The sequence below is a fragment of the Cydia splendana genome, chromosome 8, assembly GCF_910591565.1.
Source record: "Cydia splendana chromosome 8, ilCydSple1.2, whole genome shotgun sequence".
Taxonomy (NCBI): domain Eukaryota; kingdom Metazoa; phylum Arthropoda; class Insecta; order Lepidoptera; family Tortricidae; genus Cydia; species Cydia splendana.
Genome location: NC_085967.1, coordinates 17586029 through 17602125, shown reverse-complemented (window position 1 = coordinate 17602125; position 16097 = coordinate 17586029). Strand labels below are relative to the sequence as shown.

Genomic DNA, 16097 nt, shown 5'->3' with positions numbered 1-16097 from the left:
ACATTAAAACAAGTGAGTCTAAACCGTAAAATTATTCAATGTTAGTATGTCTCACAACAGTTTAAATTCGGTTACCAGTACAATTAGACACTGGTTTAACTGGTTAACCCCAGGTTAGTGGGATGGTGCAAGTGGGGCTTAGAGGTTTAGCCGATGGCTGCATTGATTGTATTGCAAGCATATACTCACGAGCTTACTAGGGTAATAATTCATGGTAATTTTTTTATAACGTTCAAGCTGGTCAAAGAACTAAGGTTTCACATCACATAAGGGAACACAAATCCTTGGGTTTACTTAGCGTGATATTTGATCCTGATTATTTATACCCGGGTACAAATTGTAACATACTCTAGCTGGGAAACGGCCTTTACAATGTTATTTATGTAATGTAGGTGTACATTAGCAGATCAGGTATGTTCGCTAATTTTGAATGATGTCTAACGCCCATTAGTGCATTTAAGATTAGCTCTGTAAAATACCGTATTGTTGTTTATTTGCTGTATTTGTAGAGGCTCGCGAATGTGGTTCGCTGTCCGATGTTTTTTTGTTTTCGTAAAGTAAGCCTCCAAACAAATCAATTAAATCATTACTTTGGTATAATATATAACATAAAGACGTATACTTAGTTGGGTTTCCCAAGCTCCATATTTGTAAGTTAACTTGATTTGCCAGATGGTCAAATTGTTGTATTTATGTAGATAAAAGATAGGTCCAAACAAGGAGTTGGTTAAGAGCATTGGCTCCTGTGAAGCCAAGGTTGCGAGTTCAAGTCCTATTCGGACTTTCGGACTATACAGTTTTTATTTAGTAGCGCCTGATTTTGAATATTTTGAGACACCCTAGCCACTTGTTAAGTTTGATACTTGTTGCAGTAGGTATCGCTGTGAGTACCTTTCGAAGCCATATCCGTTTTAAACAGAAATAATACAATGGAAATTTTAACTGCTTACAGCGGAGTTCAAGTTTAGGTCCCCCGGCTGTTTATGTTTTTCAGTTAATAACTACAAACAAACAGTAACTCACTTGAGCGCCTGCGCGAGCCTCATTGAGTCGGCGTCATCAGTGACAGCGGCGGCCGCGGCGGCCAAGCGCAGCGCTCTCAGCAGTTCACTCAGACGGTTATCCAGCGCCAGCACGCGCTCCAACAACGTGCCGCGCTCCGCATCCTCGGCCTCGGAGCGGTGCCGCTGTGCGATGGCGGCCGAGAGGTTGCGCAGCGAGTCCCGCTCGGAGGTGGAGTCGGGGTCGCAGGACTCGCGCTCCGGGGACAGCTCCTCGCCGCTCCACGCGCCGCCCGCCTCCGCGCCCGACCACCACTCTTCCGCGCATTCTGTACAATATAACAATTTAAAGTTTAACAGTTTAAAGCCGAAGCATAACCCGGCACCGAGCGTCACGTCGCACTTAACTTGCCTACACTACATTATAGCATTGGGAAACTGTAAAGATAGCTGTAAGATTTATTACATAAATCAATAAAATGGTGAGACATTTTTAGACAGAAGATTACGCGACGTCGAGGAATCATCGATGAGGGTAGCGAGTTCCCACTACAGCCAATAATGAACGACTACCGATAGTTTGTTTTGTTCTCTGGACTCTTCGGTTAACGTCGGACGTGGGGGGGGCTTCTGATACAATGTGACCCAATTATGCAGAGTGTGGCGCCTAGAGACTAAAGGCTAAACAAATCAACTAATGCGTGCCTTCGGCACAGCTGTAGGTCTGCTTACCAGGGTCGGTAACGAGGCACGGCTCGGTCTCGGAGTCGAGCAGGTCGGCGGAGTTGTCGTTGTCGTCGGAGACGCGCGAGCGGTCGTCGTCGGCCGCGGCCGCGGGCGCGGGCGGCGGCGCGGAGCGGAGCGCCTTTGCCACGGCCGTGAGCAGCCCGCCGCGCTCCTCGTCCGGCGACAACGCTTCTCCGCTGTCGCTGCGGCTGGGGATAAAAGTATTGTCAATGTAAGCTTAATGGTTGTGAAAAGTAGTCAAGGCCTCCAGTGCCAGAGGCAAATGCATTCAGCATAAATCGAATGTAATTATTTATACCACGTCAATGGAAAACAAGCACACGGGCCCATCTGTTACACATATAAATAGTTTTCTATTTATACATTTAAATAGTTTCCTATAAGTTTTAAGACTATGAGTGTGAGGTCCTTGGTACCTGAAGGCGTCGTTATGGTAGACCTGCGGCTCTAGCGCGTGCCTAGGCAAGGCGTAAGCTCTGGCCACCGCATCGGTAAGTCTCGCCAGCCGCCGTGACAGCGCGTCTAGCGCATGCGCGGCGCCGCCGCCGGAGCGCGCGCGCGCCGCAGCGCCCAGGGCTTCTTGGCGCCGCTGCTCGCACATGCGCACGAGCTGCCTGCATTCTGCGCGTCTGTACGATACAAATATAAATTAGTTATTTGTGATAAGTGTGAAAGACGCGGACAAGTGGTTTAGGTACATTTAGAAAGTTTCGTGAAAATTGCCCTTGCACACATATTAGTAGAATACAACATATTGAGTTAAGTTACCGAACTAGTGGAATTCAGCGATTATGCGAAAAATTGGTTACAAAGTGACATTTAGCATTAAATTAAAAAAAAACATTTGTGACATTTTATGTGTTAAGAGGGCTATATAGCTGCTCATCTATTATATGTATGTTTGTATACAACATACAAATATGTATGCAGAGGTGCTAAGCTAATAGTTTTGCTGACTACATCAGTAAAGTCTCTAGAGTAGGAAATGTTACCGTCGATCAAGGTCCTTGTTAGCGCGCGCGAGTTCGGCCTCCGCTTCGCGCAGGGAATCTCCGAGCGCGCCCGTCTCCGCGGCCAGGAAATCCTGCATTTCCGCTGCCTCGCGTTCGGCCTCGGCCAGGCGCGCCTCCAGGACGCGGGCGGACTCGCGCGCCGAACATGCCTCCTGTGTACAAAAAAGTATACCATTAACATAATAAGATCAAATATACCACCACTACCAACTAAAATACGGGCTGTTTGTATTCATAATTTATTGAAATCAGCTTATAGAGAAAGTTCAACAGACCGCTATGGAATGACTGCTACGCATGACACAATCCACTGGAAAAACTTAAATGCTTTAGATTACATTAATTAAAAAAAATAACGGAAAAAATATAACAATTATAATGAATTCATACTCTAATGGACGTAGCTGCGAATACAAACACTTCACCAACCAGCCGTAAATGTGTAAAGCATCAACAAAATTTAACGAAGCAATTAAAGTTGAAAATTGAGTTTACACTTCTCAGTGTATGCAATTCATTGGTTTACACATGATTTTGGCCATAGATGGCATAGATGATTGAAACGCCCCGCACTTACTATAATATTTATGATGATATTCACAGACAGATAGTGTACTGTCTCTGCGGTAGATTACATCTCATTTGATTAATAGACGTAGCAGACATAATGAATAAACCAGCCACAATAAAATAAAATATATAAATAAAGAACAACAAGCTTTATTAGCACCATCCATTTTCTTACACGCTTCCGCGTTGAATTTGATTACATTATTTTCCCTTTGGGGCTCTTTTTTTTACGAATTTACAAGTCCAGCAAGTCAAAATTGTAATCAAACACCTAGCATTTCTGTACAGAAAAAATGGTAATCCAAGTCCTTTTATGTAAACCATTTTGGGCTGTAAGCCCCTGTAATTGGCCTTATAATTGTGTGTCATTTCAACTCCCAGACACAAAATTATAATTTTAACTTAATAATGGCTCACGCACGGATAAACGCTTAAATTATGATCTTACACGATTAAGTGTTTTTGTATCCGCAAATAAGCACTTATTTTTCCACAACTCAGCTCATGACCTCCGTAAAAACATTCTGACCTCTACAACCCGTTTATAGCATGTAAGTTAACAAGACTCGTGTAAGGTAAACAAGCTTATAATGGCAACAAGTTTCGAAGTTAAGTGCATCGTATGTTTCGACGAGTCATGACTCAGCCGAGACACTTGGAATCACTTGGCATACTCTCAAATGACTGATGGTTGTTGTTATTGACCGTAAAAGAAGGCTGTAAACATATCGCATTCTTGAGTTTATAATTTCAAGTGTCGTATCTTATGAAATGGTATATATTTAGATACTGCACGGAACACTGATGGATGGATTAAACTGTTCACTAATGTCATACTGTCCCAGCAGTCAGTTTTATGACAAATGGTTCGACATTAGAGAATGGCAAGGTCTTGTTCATTGAAATAAATGCACCATACGGAAATTGCCATTATCACAATTATCTGATCTCTGAAAGTACCATGACACTACCTAGTGACATTATTAATACGTTTTTCATTTTATTTGAACTTTGCAGTTTGTTAAATCATAAACAAATATTGTTTATTATGAGGCTCGCGCCAGTCACGCTACTCATAACAAAAACGTAACAATAAACAACGATAAAAACCTTGACCGTTTTTTTAACCATAGACTAATCAAACTATGTACCTGACCTTTCCATCTTGAAATATCGATATCACCAGTTACGATCGCAATTTATAAACGTTCTTCAACTTAGCTCCAATGATATTGATGGCTTAGATTTGCGATAAAGTCAATCAAACGGCTGCAGTAGGTACCTAGGTGCTAGTACCAAGTCAGCCGTGGACCTAAAGTTTGCGCGACATTTACGTACGGTTCGGACCGGGCTGGTAGAAAGTCGCGGAAGTGTAAAATTGCTAATGCAATAACTATTCCCGGCTAGGGTATTCCCGTGGAAAATTGCGCAAAATTTTAACTTCAGCTTATGTAACCGCTTTAGGGATAACTTAATAAATTAAATATCCTCAAATTATTTTCCTCCCAGTTACTTAATCGAATCGAGTTGGTAATTGTTCTATTAATTATCCTGGAAACAATTCATAATTCAACAGGGAATATTACGCAACACTCTGCGTAGAGGTCGTCACTAGCACAATCACGGGGCCTACCACGAAACAAGAAAATCGAAAGTCGGTTTCTGCCTCTCTATCACTCTTGCATATTCGATCGATAGAGAGGCCGAAATTTGGATTTTCGTATTTCGCGGTAGGCCACCTGTAAACAAACCGCCTTGATGCATCAATGGCATAGTGAAAACTTGTCAAAAAACTGTTTAAGGCCTAGTATGTATGTATAAGTTCCTCTATGGTTAACTTTGTGCACTAGTGCTGCACTCTGGCGGCAGAACATTACAGTAATACTCCCAATTCACAACTAAGACTCCAAAAAAAAAAAGGAATTACTTATAATACAAAAACAAGAGATCTAATTATAATAAATCTTATCTAAAATATGTGCTTTCACAAACAAAAATAGTCTGTAAGCCCGCTTTTATACTTTATCTCATGTAATCCATTGTCGTACCGTCTATTGTGTTCCGTGGGTCCCACTCAGTAACCATTTTGGCCCATCTTTCTGGGTGCATGCGGCAGACATGTCCAGCCCAGTCCCACTTAAGCTTAGCGGTCTTGACGTCTCAGCGGTCTTGAGTTTAGGCAGACCGAAAAGGAGATGGCGGGACGACTTGGACGCATTCTACCCCAAATGGTGGGAAAATGCCGATGACAGGGTCGAGTGGAAAAAACGAGGGGAGGCCTTTGCCCAGCAGTGGGACACCAAAGTAGGCTAGGGAAAAAAAATCCATTGTCGTAAGACTGCTTATCACACTCCCGAACCATTATTTAAATTCATTTATCTTAATCCACTTCCTGCGGACGACTGACCTAACATTATTATCTGAAATAGCATAATAATAATAACCAAGCAATGGGCCCTGCCCCGCTGCCGGCGGCACCCTAGGTTATGTTTTTTATAACGTGTTTATATATTTTTTGTAAGTGTTTTTATATTTTACTTTTATACTCACATTGTAAAACCCTAACCTAAGACCCTAATTGAATAAAGGAATAACCAAGCAAAATTCTTGTGACTTTACAAAGGCCTCGCCGTCCTTCAAATGGCATTTAAGTTTTTTGCGACACAGCTATATTTTATTTCCTGTCTTCATATAATGTCGGCTACAGTAAAGGAGCCATAAAGATGACCTTTGACACAATACCTTAGTATAACCCTAGTATACAATTACAATAAGATGAAATTAATACTCACAATGAAGCATCGAAAATCAGGCACTAACATAAAAGTGTTTCTAGAGTTAAGTCACAATTACAAAGTAAAGTTTTAAGGGCACTCCTCCTCTAGAGCTCGCAGGCAACCTGCGGCAGCTGCCCTTGCGCCTGGGTGGACAATAAAATTCTGGGTGTGTCTTGGGTGGAAAACTTACGTGATGCAGGCGGTCGCAGTGCTCGTGTAGCGCGTCGAAGTCGCCGCGCTGCCGCGCCGCCAGCTCGCCCGCTGCGCGTAGCTGCTCTTCTAGAGCCCGCAGATAGCCTGCCCTTGCGCTGGGTGGACAAAAATTCTGGGTCTGTCATGGATGGAAAACGTACGTGATGCAGGCGGTCGCAGTGCTCGCGTAGCGCGTCGATGTCGCCGCGCTGCCGCGCCGCCAGCTCGCCCGCTGCGCGTAGCTGCTCTTCTAGAGCCCGCAGGCACCCCTCGGCACCCGCCCCGGCGCCTGGAAATACAATTCGTTATAGCCAAAATTCATATTTAAATTCAACAACACAAGGTTTAAGTTTAGTGGTGTTTTATTAGTATCTCCGTTGACATTTGCTGGGATGTCAGTCCTTGCGTGACCACGGCTGGTGCAACTCAGCTGAAACGTCGGAATTTAAGGTAAAAACAATGAAATTATATCGCGGTAGACCGTTTGTGTAATTAAATAAGGTTTAAGTTACTCTAAAAGCCTCGTGTAGTTGAGGAGTTTAATTACGACTGGGGCATTACTGTTTTCATATTTTGAAAATTTTAATATAGTCGAGACAGCAGTCAATTGCTCTATATTTAACTACGTAAGTATAGCAATAAATCCTTTCTTGGTTATTTTGAAACACAATGTTGTCTGTGTTTTATGGTTGAATTTCAATTTCGCTAAAAGACGGACCAGACAAAGATCTTGATGGAAATCACCAGTGACGCTTTACTTTGTATTAACGGATTAATAAAGTTAGAGTACTCTTTCACTTAAATCTCAAGTGTGAAGGAACTTTCTATAGGCAATGTGTCCGTGACAATATCAAAGGACGTACAAGGTTACCTTGAATAAATATTAAAAGGTTTACCTAATTCAAGCTTAAATTATTACAATGCAGTTCTCTCCATTTAATTTCGTTTTATATATATGACGTTTAAATTATCAATTTTTTTGCTATTAGCTGGTACACTACACGCGCTTTTTATCAGCAATACTCGTAGGTAGGTATGTAGGCATTTTAAGTTGGATCGATAAGCAAATCACATTCTGTACACAGAATCATTTCATGCTTTCTTTCCTACTAGACTAGAGCATAAGCAACCAAATTTCCAGCTAAACCTTGTAACAATTGCAAGATGACACGCAGGCCATTGTAGTCGCATGTGAGCCTTTCACTTAATCGGCGCCGAACGGTTTGGAAACAAATCGTGTCTAGATTTACGGTCCTCGGTGGCCTTTGGTTGGTCATGCAGATTGTTACGACCGGCTATAGTACATTATTGTCGAGGTTCGGAAGTAGCTACTTGCAGGCTGAGGATTCGTTTTAAACGGACGACCTTGGGAGTCCGTTTAATTGAATCCGAAGCCAGCAAGTAGCCTTCCAGCCGAGTCATATATAGTGCTTTTCTCAAAAATGGTGCAAGAAATATAAATATCATAGAAATATTTTACAAAAGCAACTTTCGTACGTATATATTTTCACAGAAAAAAGTAGAAACAATTGAAAAAATTTGCTTTGCCGCCTTTTTATTTTTTTAATAAAAAAATAGAAGTGTATTTTTCTGCCGAAAATACGCCAACCTATTTGAGACAGCTAAATAGTCGCGGTACTAATCATCTGTTTGGCTGTTTAATGGGCCTGTGCCTTCATTTGATATGGCCATTTCAACTTTTAAAAAGTTTGGAACTCGACAAATAATGGAATTTGTATGCAACATTGCAGTCCCAAAATCGAGACTGCAATGTTTTTAACTTTTTAATTTTTGACTGACCATAAACTACGCGCTTCGCAACCTATTTTTTAAACGGCAAAGTCGACTTTGCCGTCCATTTTTGAGAAAAAGCATTAAAACGGCTTAAGATAAAAATCAGGGCATTAATATAAACGGTGCCTAACAAATCGCACACTGCATTGATCCAGCGGCAAAAATAGCTATCTGCACACAGTGCACTGGTGATGCAGATCGTTGTTGTTTTGAGCACGTCTCTCTTAATCATCTAAATCCTTTATCCTTTACCTACTGTGCATGTCGAATTAAAGTTTGCTCATATTATAACCTCAGACAACCAAAGAGATCAAAAGGTTGAGCTTTAATCTCTAGCCGATCCGAAATCAAACCTGTGAAAACATCTCTCTTTGAGCGATTAGATGTTTTTTGAGGATAAAAACGCTGACTTGTTGGACTCACCAGCCCCAGCAAGCTCCAGCAGCCGCTGCGAGTTCCTCTCTAGCTCCGCAATAGCGGCGAGTCGCGCGGCTCTCTCGGCGGCCAGCTGCGCCTCGGCGTGCTGCCGGCGCTCGCGCTCCTCCGCCGCCGCAGCCTCGGCCGCCGCAGCCGCCGCCGCCAGCCGCGTCGTCTCCGTGTCACGCGCGCTCGCCTGCACGCCGCGGTGACACCGGGATATCTCGCGGCTACTGTAATAACGAACTACATTAGGAAAAATGCCAATAGATTGTGACGTCCGCTAAAGTGCGTTTCTAGAAAATAAAGATTGCGGAAAGTGGGTAAAAACGTTTCGAATAACGGGCGTCTTTCCTTTGGGAAAACATATTGCAGATTTGGGTACTTACATTTTGCTAAACTAATGCTTTCATAATATAATCACTGATATTTAAAATATTATTTATTTTATAAGAAGTAGAAAAGTAGAAAGTTTGAATACCTATGCCAGTAAAGGCTACATAAAAAAAATTAATACTCGCATTTTTATGATATCCACAGAAAAAACGCATAGTAGGTATACTTACTCTAATAGTTTTATGTGTATAGTTTCCGCAGTCAGTAGAAAATTAAGGAAAATGGACGATTTTTTAGTGTTCCTGCACTGCCTGCTATGTATGTATATTTAATATTATTAATATTATAGGACATTTTTACACAAATTGACTAAGCCCCACAGTAAGCTCAAGAAGGCTTGTGTTGTGGGTACTCAGACAACGATATATATAATATATAAATACTTAAATACATAGAAAACAACCATGACTCAGGAACAAATATCTGTATCATCATACAAATAAATGCCCTTACCAGGATTCGAACCCGGGACCATCGGCTTCATAGGCAGGGTCACTACCCACTAGGCCAGACCGGTCGGTATATCATCATGGTATAATAATATACTCCGCCTGGTACTCCATTCCCGTCTTTTCTAGGTCACCTAACTGACACGGGCCTACGTCATCATGCGACAGCGCTATATGATAATATGCGATAGCGCTATATATAGCGGCCATGTTGTTGTGACGTAGGCCCGTGTCACTCTGGGAATGGAAGACCATGTTTTATTAGACTATGTATATCATAAGGATATTACGATTCAAGTTAATTAGTGCATATGAATAAGCAGATGTGTTTCCAATGAATGACTATTATGATACGATATGGTGGAACAGAAAAGTCATTACGTGTTTATTAAGTATCGTGGCAATCTATGTACATATTTATTAATTCTTCATCATAATTGTATACAGTGTAAAGGTCTTACCATTCAATGTTAGGCGTTATTCCGGCTAAAGCCGATTCCACGTCAGTTCCTAGTAGCACAGTTTGGCAATTCTTCTCCGCGTAGATCCTCACGCGCGCCTTTGTCGTGAAGCGCGTGGAGACCGACCGCGTGATGGTGGGCCGCCTGGAAGTCGGCGGTGTGATGTCGTGTTTGGGCGAACCGTCCGGTTCGCCGTTTTCACGCCTCCTACGCGGCAACGTTCCATATTTGTCGGCGGCTACACGCGTCGCGCTAGAGTCCGTCGGGGTCGTCAGCCGTGGTCCGTTTGAAGGCCATCTCTTCTCCTCGCTAGGGGAGTTAGGCGTCCGGCATCGTGCCGTTGAAGTCTTGGTTGGTTTCGCTCGTAATGCGGGACTCTCGCGGACGAGGTTCGGCAGTTCACCGGTGGGACGGATTCGCGGCTTCGGCGTGAGAGGCCGCGGTTTCTCGGGCGGAGTCGGTTTCTCTCTACTTCTGGCGCGTTCTCTGGTTGCTAGGTTGGGGCCGCGCGGCGCGGTGACGGGACGAGGAGTGGAGGCGCCGAGGGGTGAGCTCCGTTTCGGCTCGGTGACGGTAACGTTGACCCTACGGCGGGGCCGCGGCGGTGCGCCGGCGACCGATGAGCTCTCTGAGCCGCAGCCCGACCCGCATGAGACAACACTGGAAGCACAAGAGCGGGAGCCACCGCCGCTGCTAAGCGCTCGGCCACATCCTTCGACACCGCTGTCGCTTCCCGCCGCGCCTAAGACTAACTCATCACCAGCCGGTAGGCTGTCTAAATCACCCAAAGAACGAGCGTCATCATTCACTTCGCAAGGCTCGTGGTCCACTAATGATTCTGTCGTCACATTTTTGTTGCAGTCGTCTACGGAATCCAAACCGACCCCGCTCTCATCATTAGTGAGGGTAGCGCTGCCGTTGGTAGCGAGCCCGTCGCTGCCAGTGGACGCCTCGCGCTGGCCGGGGCTCTCTTCATTCGTCTGAACCTCGACCAAGGGCGGATCTTGGTCCTCGACAGCGCTTGTTGTACTGTCTTCTTCCATGCTTACCGCTAATTCACATGATCTGTAACAATACACAAGTAGGTTAATAAAGAATGAAGGCGAGTAATCAAAAGACAACGGAATTGTGCATTGTCTCAGCGCCCCGGGGGCGCGACAGAATACTGTTTCGCGCCCCAGGGGACACTACCGTCTGCCATTGTCCCGCCACTCGCTCGTGATCCAATCTAGCTGTAATAATTTTCAACTAGGCAAATCAAATTCAAATCATTTATTGGTAGCAATTACGTTACAAGTCCATTAAAATAAAATTCAATTAGGATTTTTGCGATATAAAAGATATCGTAAATATAGCGTGAGTATTATAATTATTTCGTGTACGGCTTACATAAATAAGAAATGGCTTATTGCATTTAGTTATTACCAGCCCATGACGCTCGTGTCAACAAAGCACGTTTTATGGCTTCGTTTTACAATATCATCACAGCCGTGAGATACTTGTCCTACTACACGTAATAACCTATTTAAGTGAATAAACACACGTAACGACTTTTTATTAATCTACCATCAGACTATTAAAGTACTTCTAGTAGGTATTGAAATATCGAAAACTCAAGTAACAGTAAATGGCGTTGTAAGATCAAGTTTATTATCCATTTACCTAAATATTCCGTAACAATACAAATGACTACTTTTATTGAAATACGAGATACCACTCCCTCATCTCTCCCGTGGGCGTCGTACTAGCACTAACGCTAAATAGGTTAACGTTAATGTATATTAGGTACTCATGCCTAAATAATACCGAACATTACTTATTCCGTCTCTATTTATCTTAGTATCATATATTTTGAGTTGAAATAGGTATCTTACACGTTATAAATTTAGCAGCAATTTCAGATGCGCGCAGTTTTACAACTTTTCTCAACTGCTTTCACAGTCACCGTAAAATTATAATTTTCACATGCCTATCACCAAGTCAAGCACCTTCAACAAGCGACTGAACCAATCAATATTCAAAATAGACAAAAACATTCCTAATTGTTCGTAGAGCCGTAAAAAGATGGTTATTCTCTATAATGTCAAGTGGTGAAACCAGTAACAATGAGCAAAACCTATCGACGTATTGCAGCGTTTCTCCGAGTGGAGCACAACACAATGCAGCGTTCCCATGGCTGAAGGCTGCCCACAAGCGGCCTCGGCTGCTATTCATATTTTACCTCAACGATCTGCTATTTAACATTTAGCGTACCGTGGGGTACCTACACAGTTAAGTATTCACAAATAGGTACAGAAACCTAAATACATTTTTTGCAGTACTTTTGGCCTATTTAAGCCCTGAGTTTTTGCAACAAGTCTTTTTTTCTTATCACATCACTTGAATCATGTGAACACCACAAAGTGTAAAACACTTGACAATTTTGTGCAATCGACAATCGACGTTTACATTTGAATCTTGATTAAGTAAATATCTGGCCATTTAATCTGTAGGTATCGCTGACAAACCGATAACAACAATAGCGACAGAAAAGCCCTCCCTCGTATTGGTGTTATGATTGTGACAACTTATCCTTCCAACTTTGTGATAAAGCGACTAAAGTGGTATTGCCGTTAAAGCGAAGTTCGACATGTTCAAATACATCGAATTGAGATAGAACATACATATACTAAGCTAGGGGGCCAGGTCATCGCACTACAAGAGCCGTAATACTGCCTATTCAAATATGAGCTTCGTAATAGCAACACCCACTTGGAGGTCTACTATTCAATTCGTCATGGTTGCGAACGCCGGCGAGCCGTCTGCGCAGTGCGCACCCACACGGTATTAATCATATGGTTATTTTTACTAGCGATAGCGATACAACGTGGCTCTGTTGTGGTCGTCATTAATTTAACTTAGAAAGGCCACGGCGAAGGTCTTAAGCTGACGCCGCCGGTCACGCTTCATGTAGAAACTCATCGAGAATAGTTGACACTTTCGGAAAATTATACGCCGCGTTGAAATATCTCTAGAAAGGCATCCCCGGAGCATGCCGGCGATGGAGGAGAAAATTGCTCGCGTTAATGAAAAAATGCCACCAAAGGCTTAATTACCGTCTATGAGTTGACTCTCAAGCTAACTAACCATAACGCAAACTTTCGAAGCAATAGTAGCAATACGAATAAAGTGGCACCACCACAATAAATAGATACATGCGTTACCACAGTATCATTGTGGTTTACCAGATATATATTTCAGTACTTTATTACCTGCTTTCGTCTGATCCGGTAACTTATGCAGAAGGCTACTGCGATTTCTACGACAACTTTCTTGGAGAAACAAACCACATTTGGCATTCAAAGTGAGTTATTTTTATCTACTTAGTATTCTACAAATTGGATTTACTACTAAAATATTCCCGACTAGTTTTGTTTTGCGAATCTGAAGTAAACATTAAACTGATGATTTTTGTACCTACACGTTAGCGAGGTACTGACCTAAAATATACATTTTTAAGACACAGAGACGGAGTTAAATTTATTATAGCACTAATACCCGAGGCAATATACTTTGTGTTGTTTAAATTATTGTAATCTAATCTAAATGGACACATAATTTTATCAACGCCGCCGGCTAGGTACATTTCGAATAACAAAAGAAAGTTAGGTACCTATACTATTACTGGGCACATTTGCAACACATACTCCTTCAAGCATTTGGCGAGTTTCCATCTGTCGCCATCGGTTTTCAAGTAACGCCAAACTATTGCGGCACGCATCTAGGTTAATGTACAATTGTACGTCATATAAATAAAACAACGAATTGCATCTAAACGCCATTCGCATTCGTCACAGGCATTTTAGTTACACAAACTCGCGTTATGTTATATAGATTACCTACGTTTTACTTACCATGACAGGCGTGTTTTGTTTTACCTTCCATACCATAAAAACAATATTTATTCTTACGAAGCCAAATATTTATCCTCCCCTTTTCAGATGAAGGTCGAGGCTCGAGACCTACGTGGGAAAAAATAACCCCAGGGCTTCTTGTGAGGTTTAAAACAAAAAAGCTCGGTGAATGAATTGAATAGGATTAGTCCAAATTAACGTTGTGTGGCAAACGGTGATCATATTTTATTAACAACATGTTTTCATGCTTCTTATTTGACTATACAAGTGTATTTACACTATTTACTTATGTAACAAAATTAGAACAAATTTGTATTTTTATGAACATATGGTATAGAAACGAGTGAATGTATTTTGTTTTTATTTGTCATTGTTTCTTCCAAAAATGTTAGTTCCCTATAAGTTTTGCGAAAGTGCTGTAAAATTTTCCGAAATATGCACCCCTTAATACAATCCTGGTGACCTACAGACGAGTTCACAGCTTAGTTTGATGACGATACGTCTAATATAATTACACACACAAAAAAGTACAATACCTTAAGTAAATGATGTTATAAAACGTAATAGCGAAGATGCATTTTGTAAACAATAATTAAAATTTACGTAGCGCGGGCGGCTATAATTTGGTTGGAATTTTAAAGTGAACAAAAACTTCATATTGCGCAGTAAGAAAATGATCACGAAGCGTCTACGCTCTAGCTTAGGCTGTAATCACTTAAAATGTAGAGGTAATATCGATAATCACCAACAAAACTTGCAAGAACTAGTCTTGATTGATGGCAACAAAAACTAGCAACGATAACTTAAAAGATTTGAACATTTATTTTCCGAGTCGGAAGTGTCGGAGCATTCACTGTTATCGGCACCACCAGATCGTAAAAAGTTCAGTGCACAAGTTTTTCTAAACAGTGATCATGAGATATATGAATACTGGCATTTATTACCGAGAAACATTCGTGCAATTAAACCGTCACGCTACAAGAAATAAGCTTAATCCAATCGTAAGTGGAATGAAGTATTGTTCCTATGATACCTAAACCTAGCAAAAAGAGATATTTCTTCCGCTTTTTTTGCACGAATCTAAATCAAGCAAGGTCGATGTACCACATTCGAGTTCGACAGCCAGAGGACGAGTATTTTGGCAAATGTTATGTTTATTCAATCTGGCGAGTAAACAGAGCTAAATACATTTTCTTAGCACTAACCAGCGGGGCCAGAGCCCGGTCAAATCGGAGAGCAATATGGATGGTTAACAGTCTAACACAAATCGACATGTTTACTCAGGCATTTATTATGGTTTAGCATCTTTTACTGCCGCACGAGTGCTTGTTACGAAATCGCTTAGTAAATTAGGTACTGTTGAGTATGTATTCAAAGAGTTTATGTTCGTTTTGAGGATCTAAAGAGACAACTAACTAAAAGTATAATTACAAGTGATATTTCTTACGGATCCTTTGTTAAAAATGTTGGTAATACCTAATACTTTATCCTAAATCTGCCTGGTTGCTGTACGGAAAATAATAAATAAAAGATCATCTCACTTGCATCGACTTTACTTAGTCGAACATTAAGCACATTTAAATTTTGCCAACGATGTGCAAACCAACAACGAAAAATAAAAAGTATGTTAACATTAAAAGTTATTAGGCTACATAACAAGGCACAGAGCTCATTGAGACATCCCCAAGGAGGCGGCACGCGTAGCCAATAAAGCGAGGGTCGACCGTTATCGTGGTGTTGTCGCTCGATAAGCCACAGCATATTTTAAAGGATAACGACAATAAATTGTTTAACCACATCATCAATGCATCACCAGCTTCATTTTGAACCTGCGCCCTCAGTCGTAAAGTTGTCAAGAAGCAAGTGATATTAGATTAGGCATTGTATTTTTAGTATGGGTGGGTACAGCGGTATGTCAACGCTCTTATATGTGGATCAGTCCAATTTGGGACAGCAGCTGCCGCTTATAGAAGGCAACAGCTATAACAACGTTATTATTAACTTTATTAGGTACTATATTTCAGCGTTAATTTCCTGGTAGCGCAAGGAGTAAGATCAGATTGCCAAAGCTCACGAAGAATCTCGACAACGATGGATATATAGGTACATTTCCCTTAAACTGTTGTTAAGGGTGTTGATAGTTTAAATTCGACTAACGAAACTGTTGTTAAGGGTTTGGAAGAACGTGCAATCATCTTTGGCGTTACAAGCGCACATATGCTAGGCTCATTGGCATACGGCGTCCATCATAGTGGCGCGTGGTATAAAAGACAGTTATATCTGTTTAAATATGAACTTGTGGCCTCGTAATGTCAAGAAACAGGTGATATTACATTGTACTTTGTAGTTCATCGTCGCATGTGGAACCCCTTTTTGCCATTAGCCAG

At 41.8% G+C, this 16097-nt stretch overlaps 1 protein-coding gene across 5 annotated transcripts in view; it reads right to left on the bottom strand.

Annotated features, from left to right (window-relative positions):
- The window catches only part of LOC134792939 (plectin-like), a 64879-nt gene that overhangs the window by 14970 nt on the left and 33812 nt on the right, over positions 1-16097 (bottom strand). For all 5 annotated transcript variants that reach the window (XR_010144484.1, XM_063764411.1, XM_063764412.1 and 2 more), the window contains exons 2-8: positions 9818-10882; positions 8518-8744; positions 6462-6589; positions 2741-2913; positions 2165-2377; positions 1734-1936; positions 1024-1330 (exon numbers count right to left, since the gene is read on the bottom strand). Coding sequence is in view for 4 of the 5 variants with exons in the window: in XM_063764410.1 (XP_063620480.1) it covers positions 1024-1330; positions 1734-1936; positions 2165-2377; positions 2741-2913; positions 6462-6589; positions 8518-8744; positions 9818-10882 (2316 nt within the window). In the remaining variant the exon portion in view is untranslated. The remainder of the gene's footprint in view (positions 1-1023; positions 1331-1733; positions 1937-2164; positions 2378-2740; positions 2914-6461; positions 6590-8517; positions 8745-9817; positions 10883-16097) is intronic.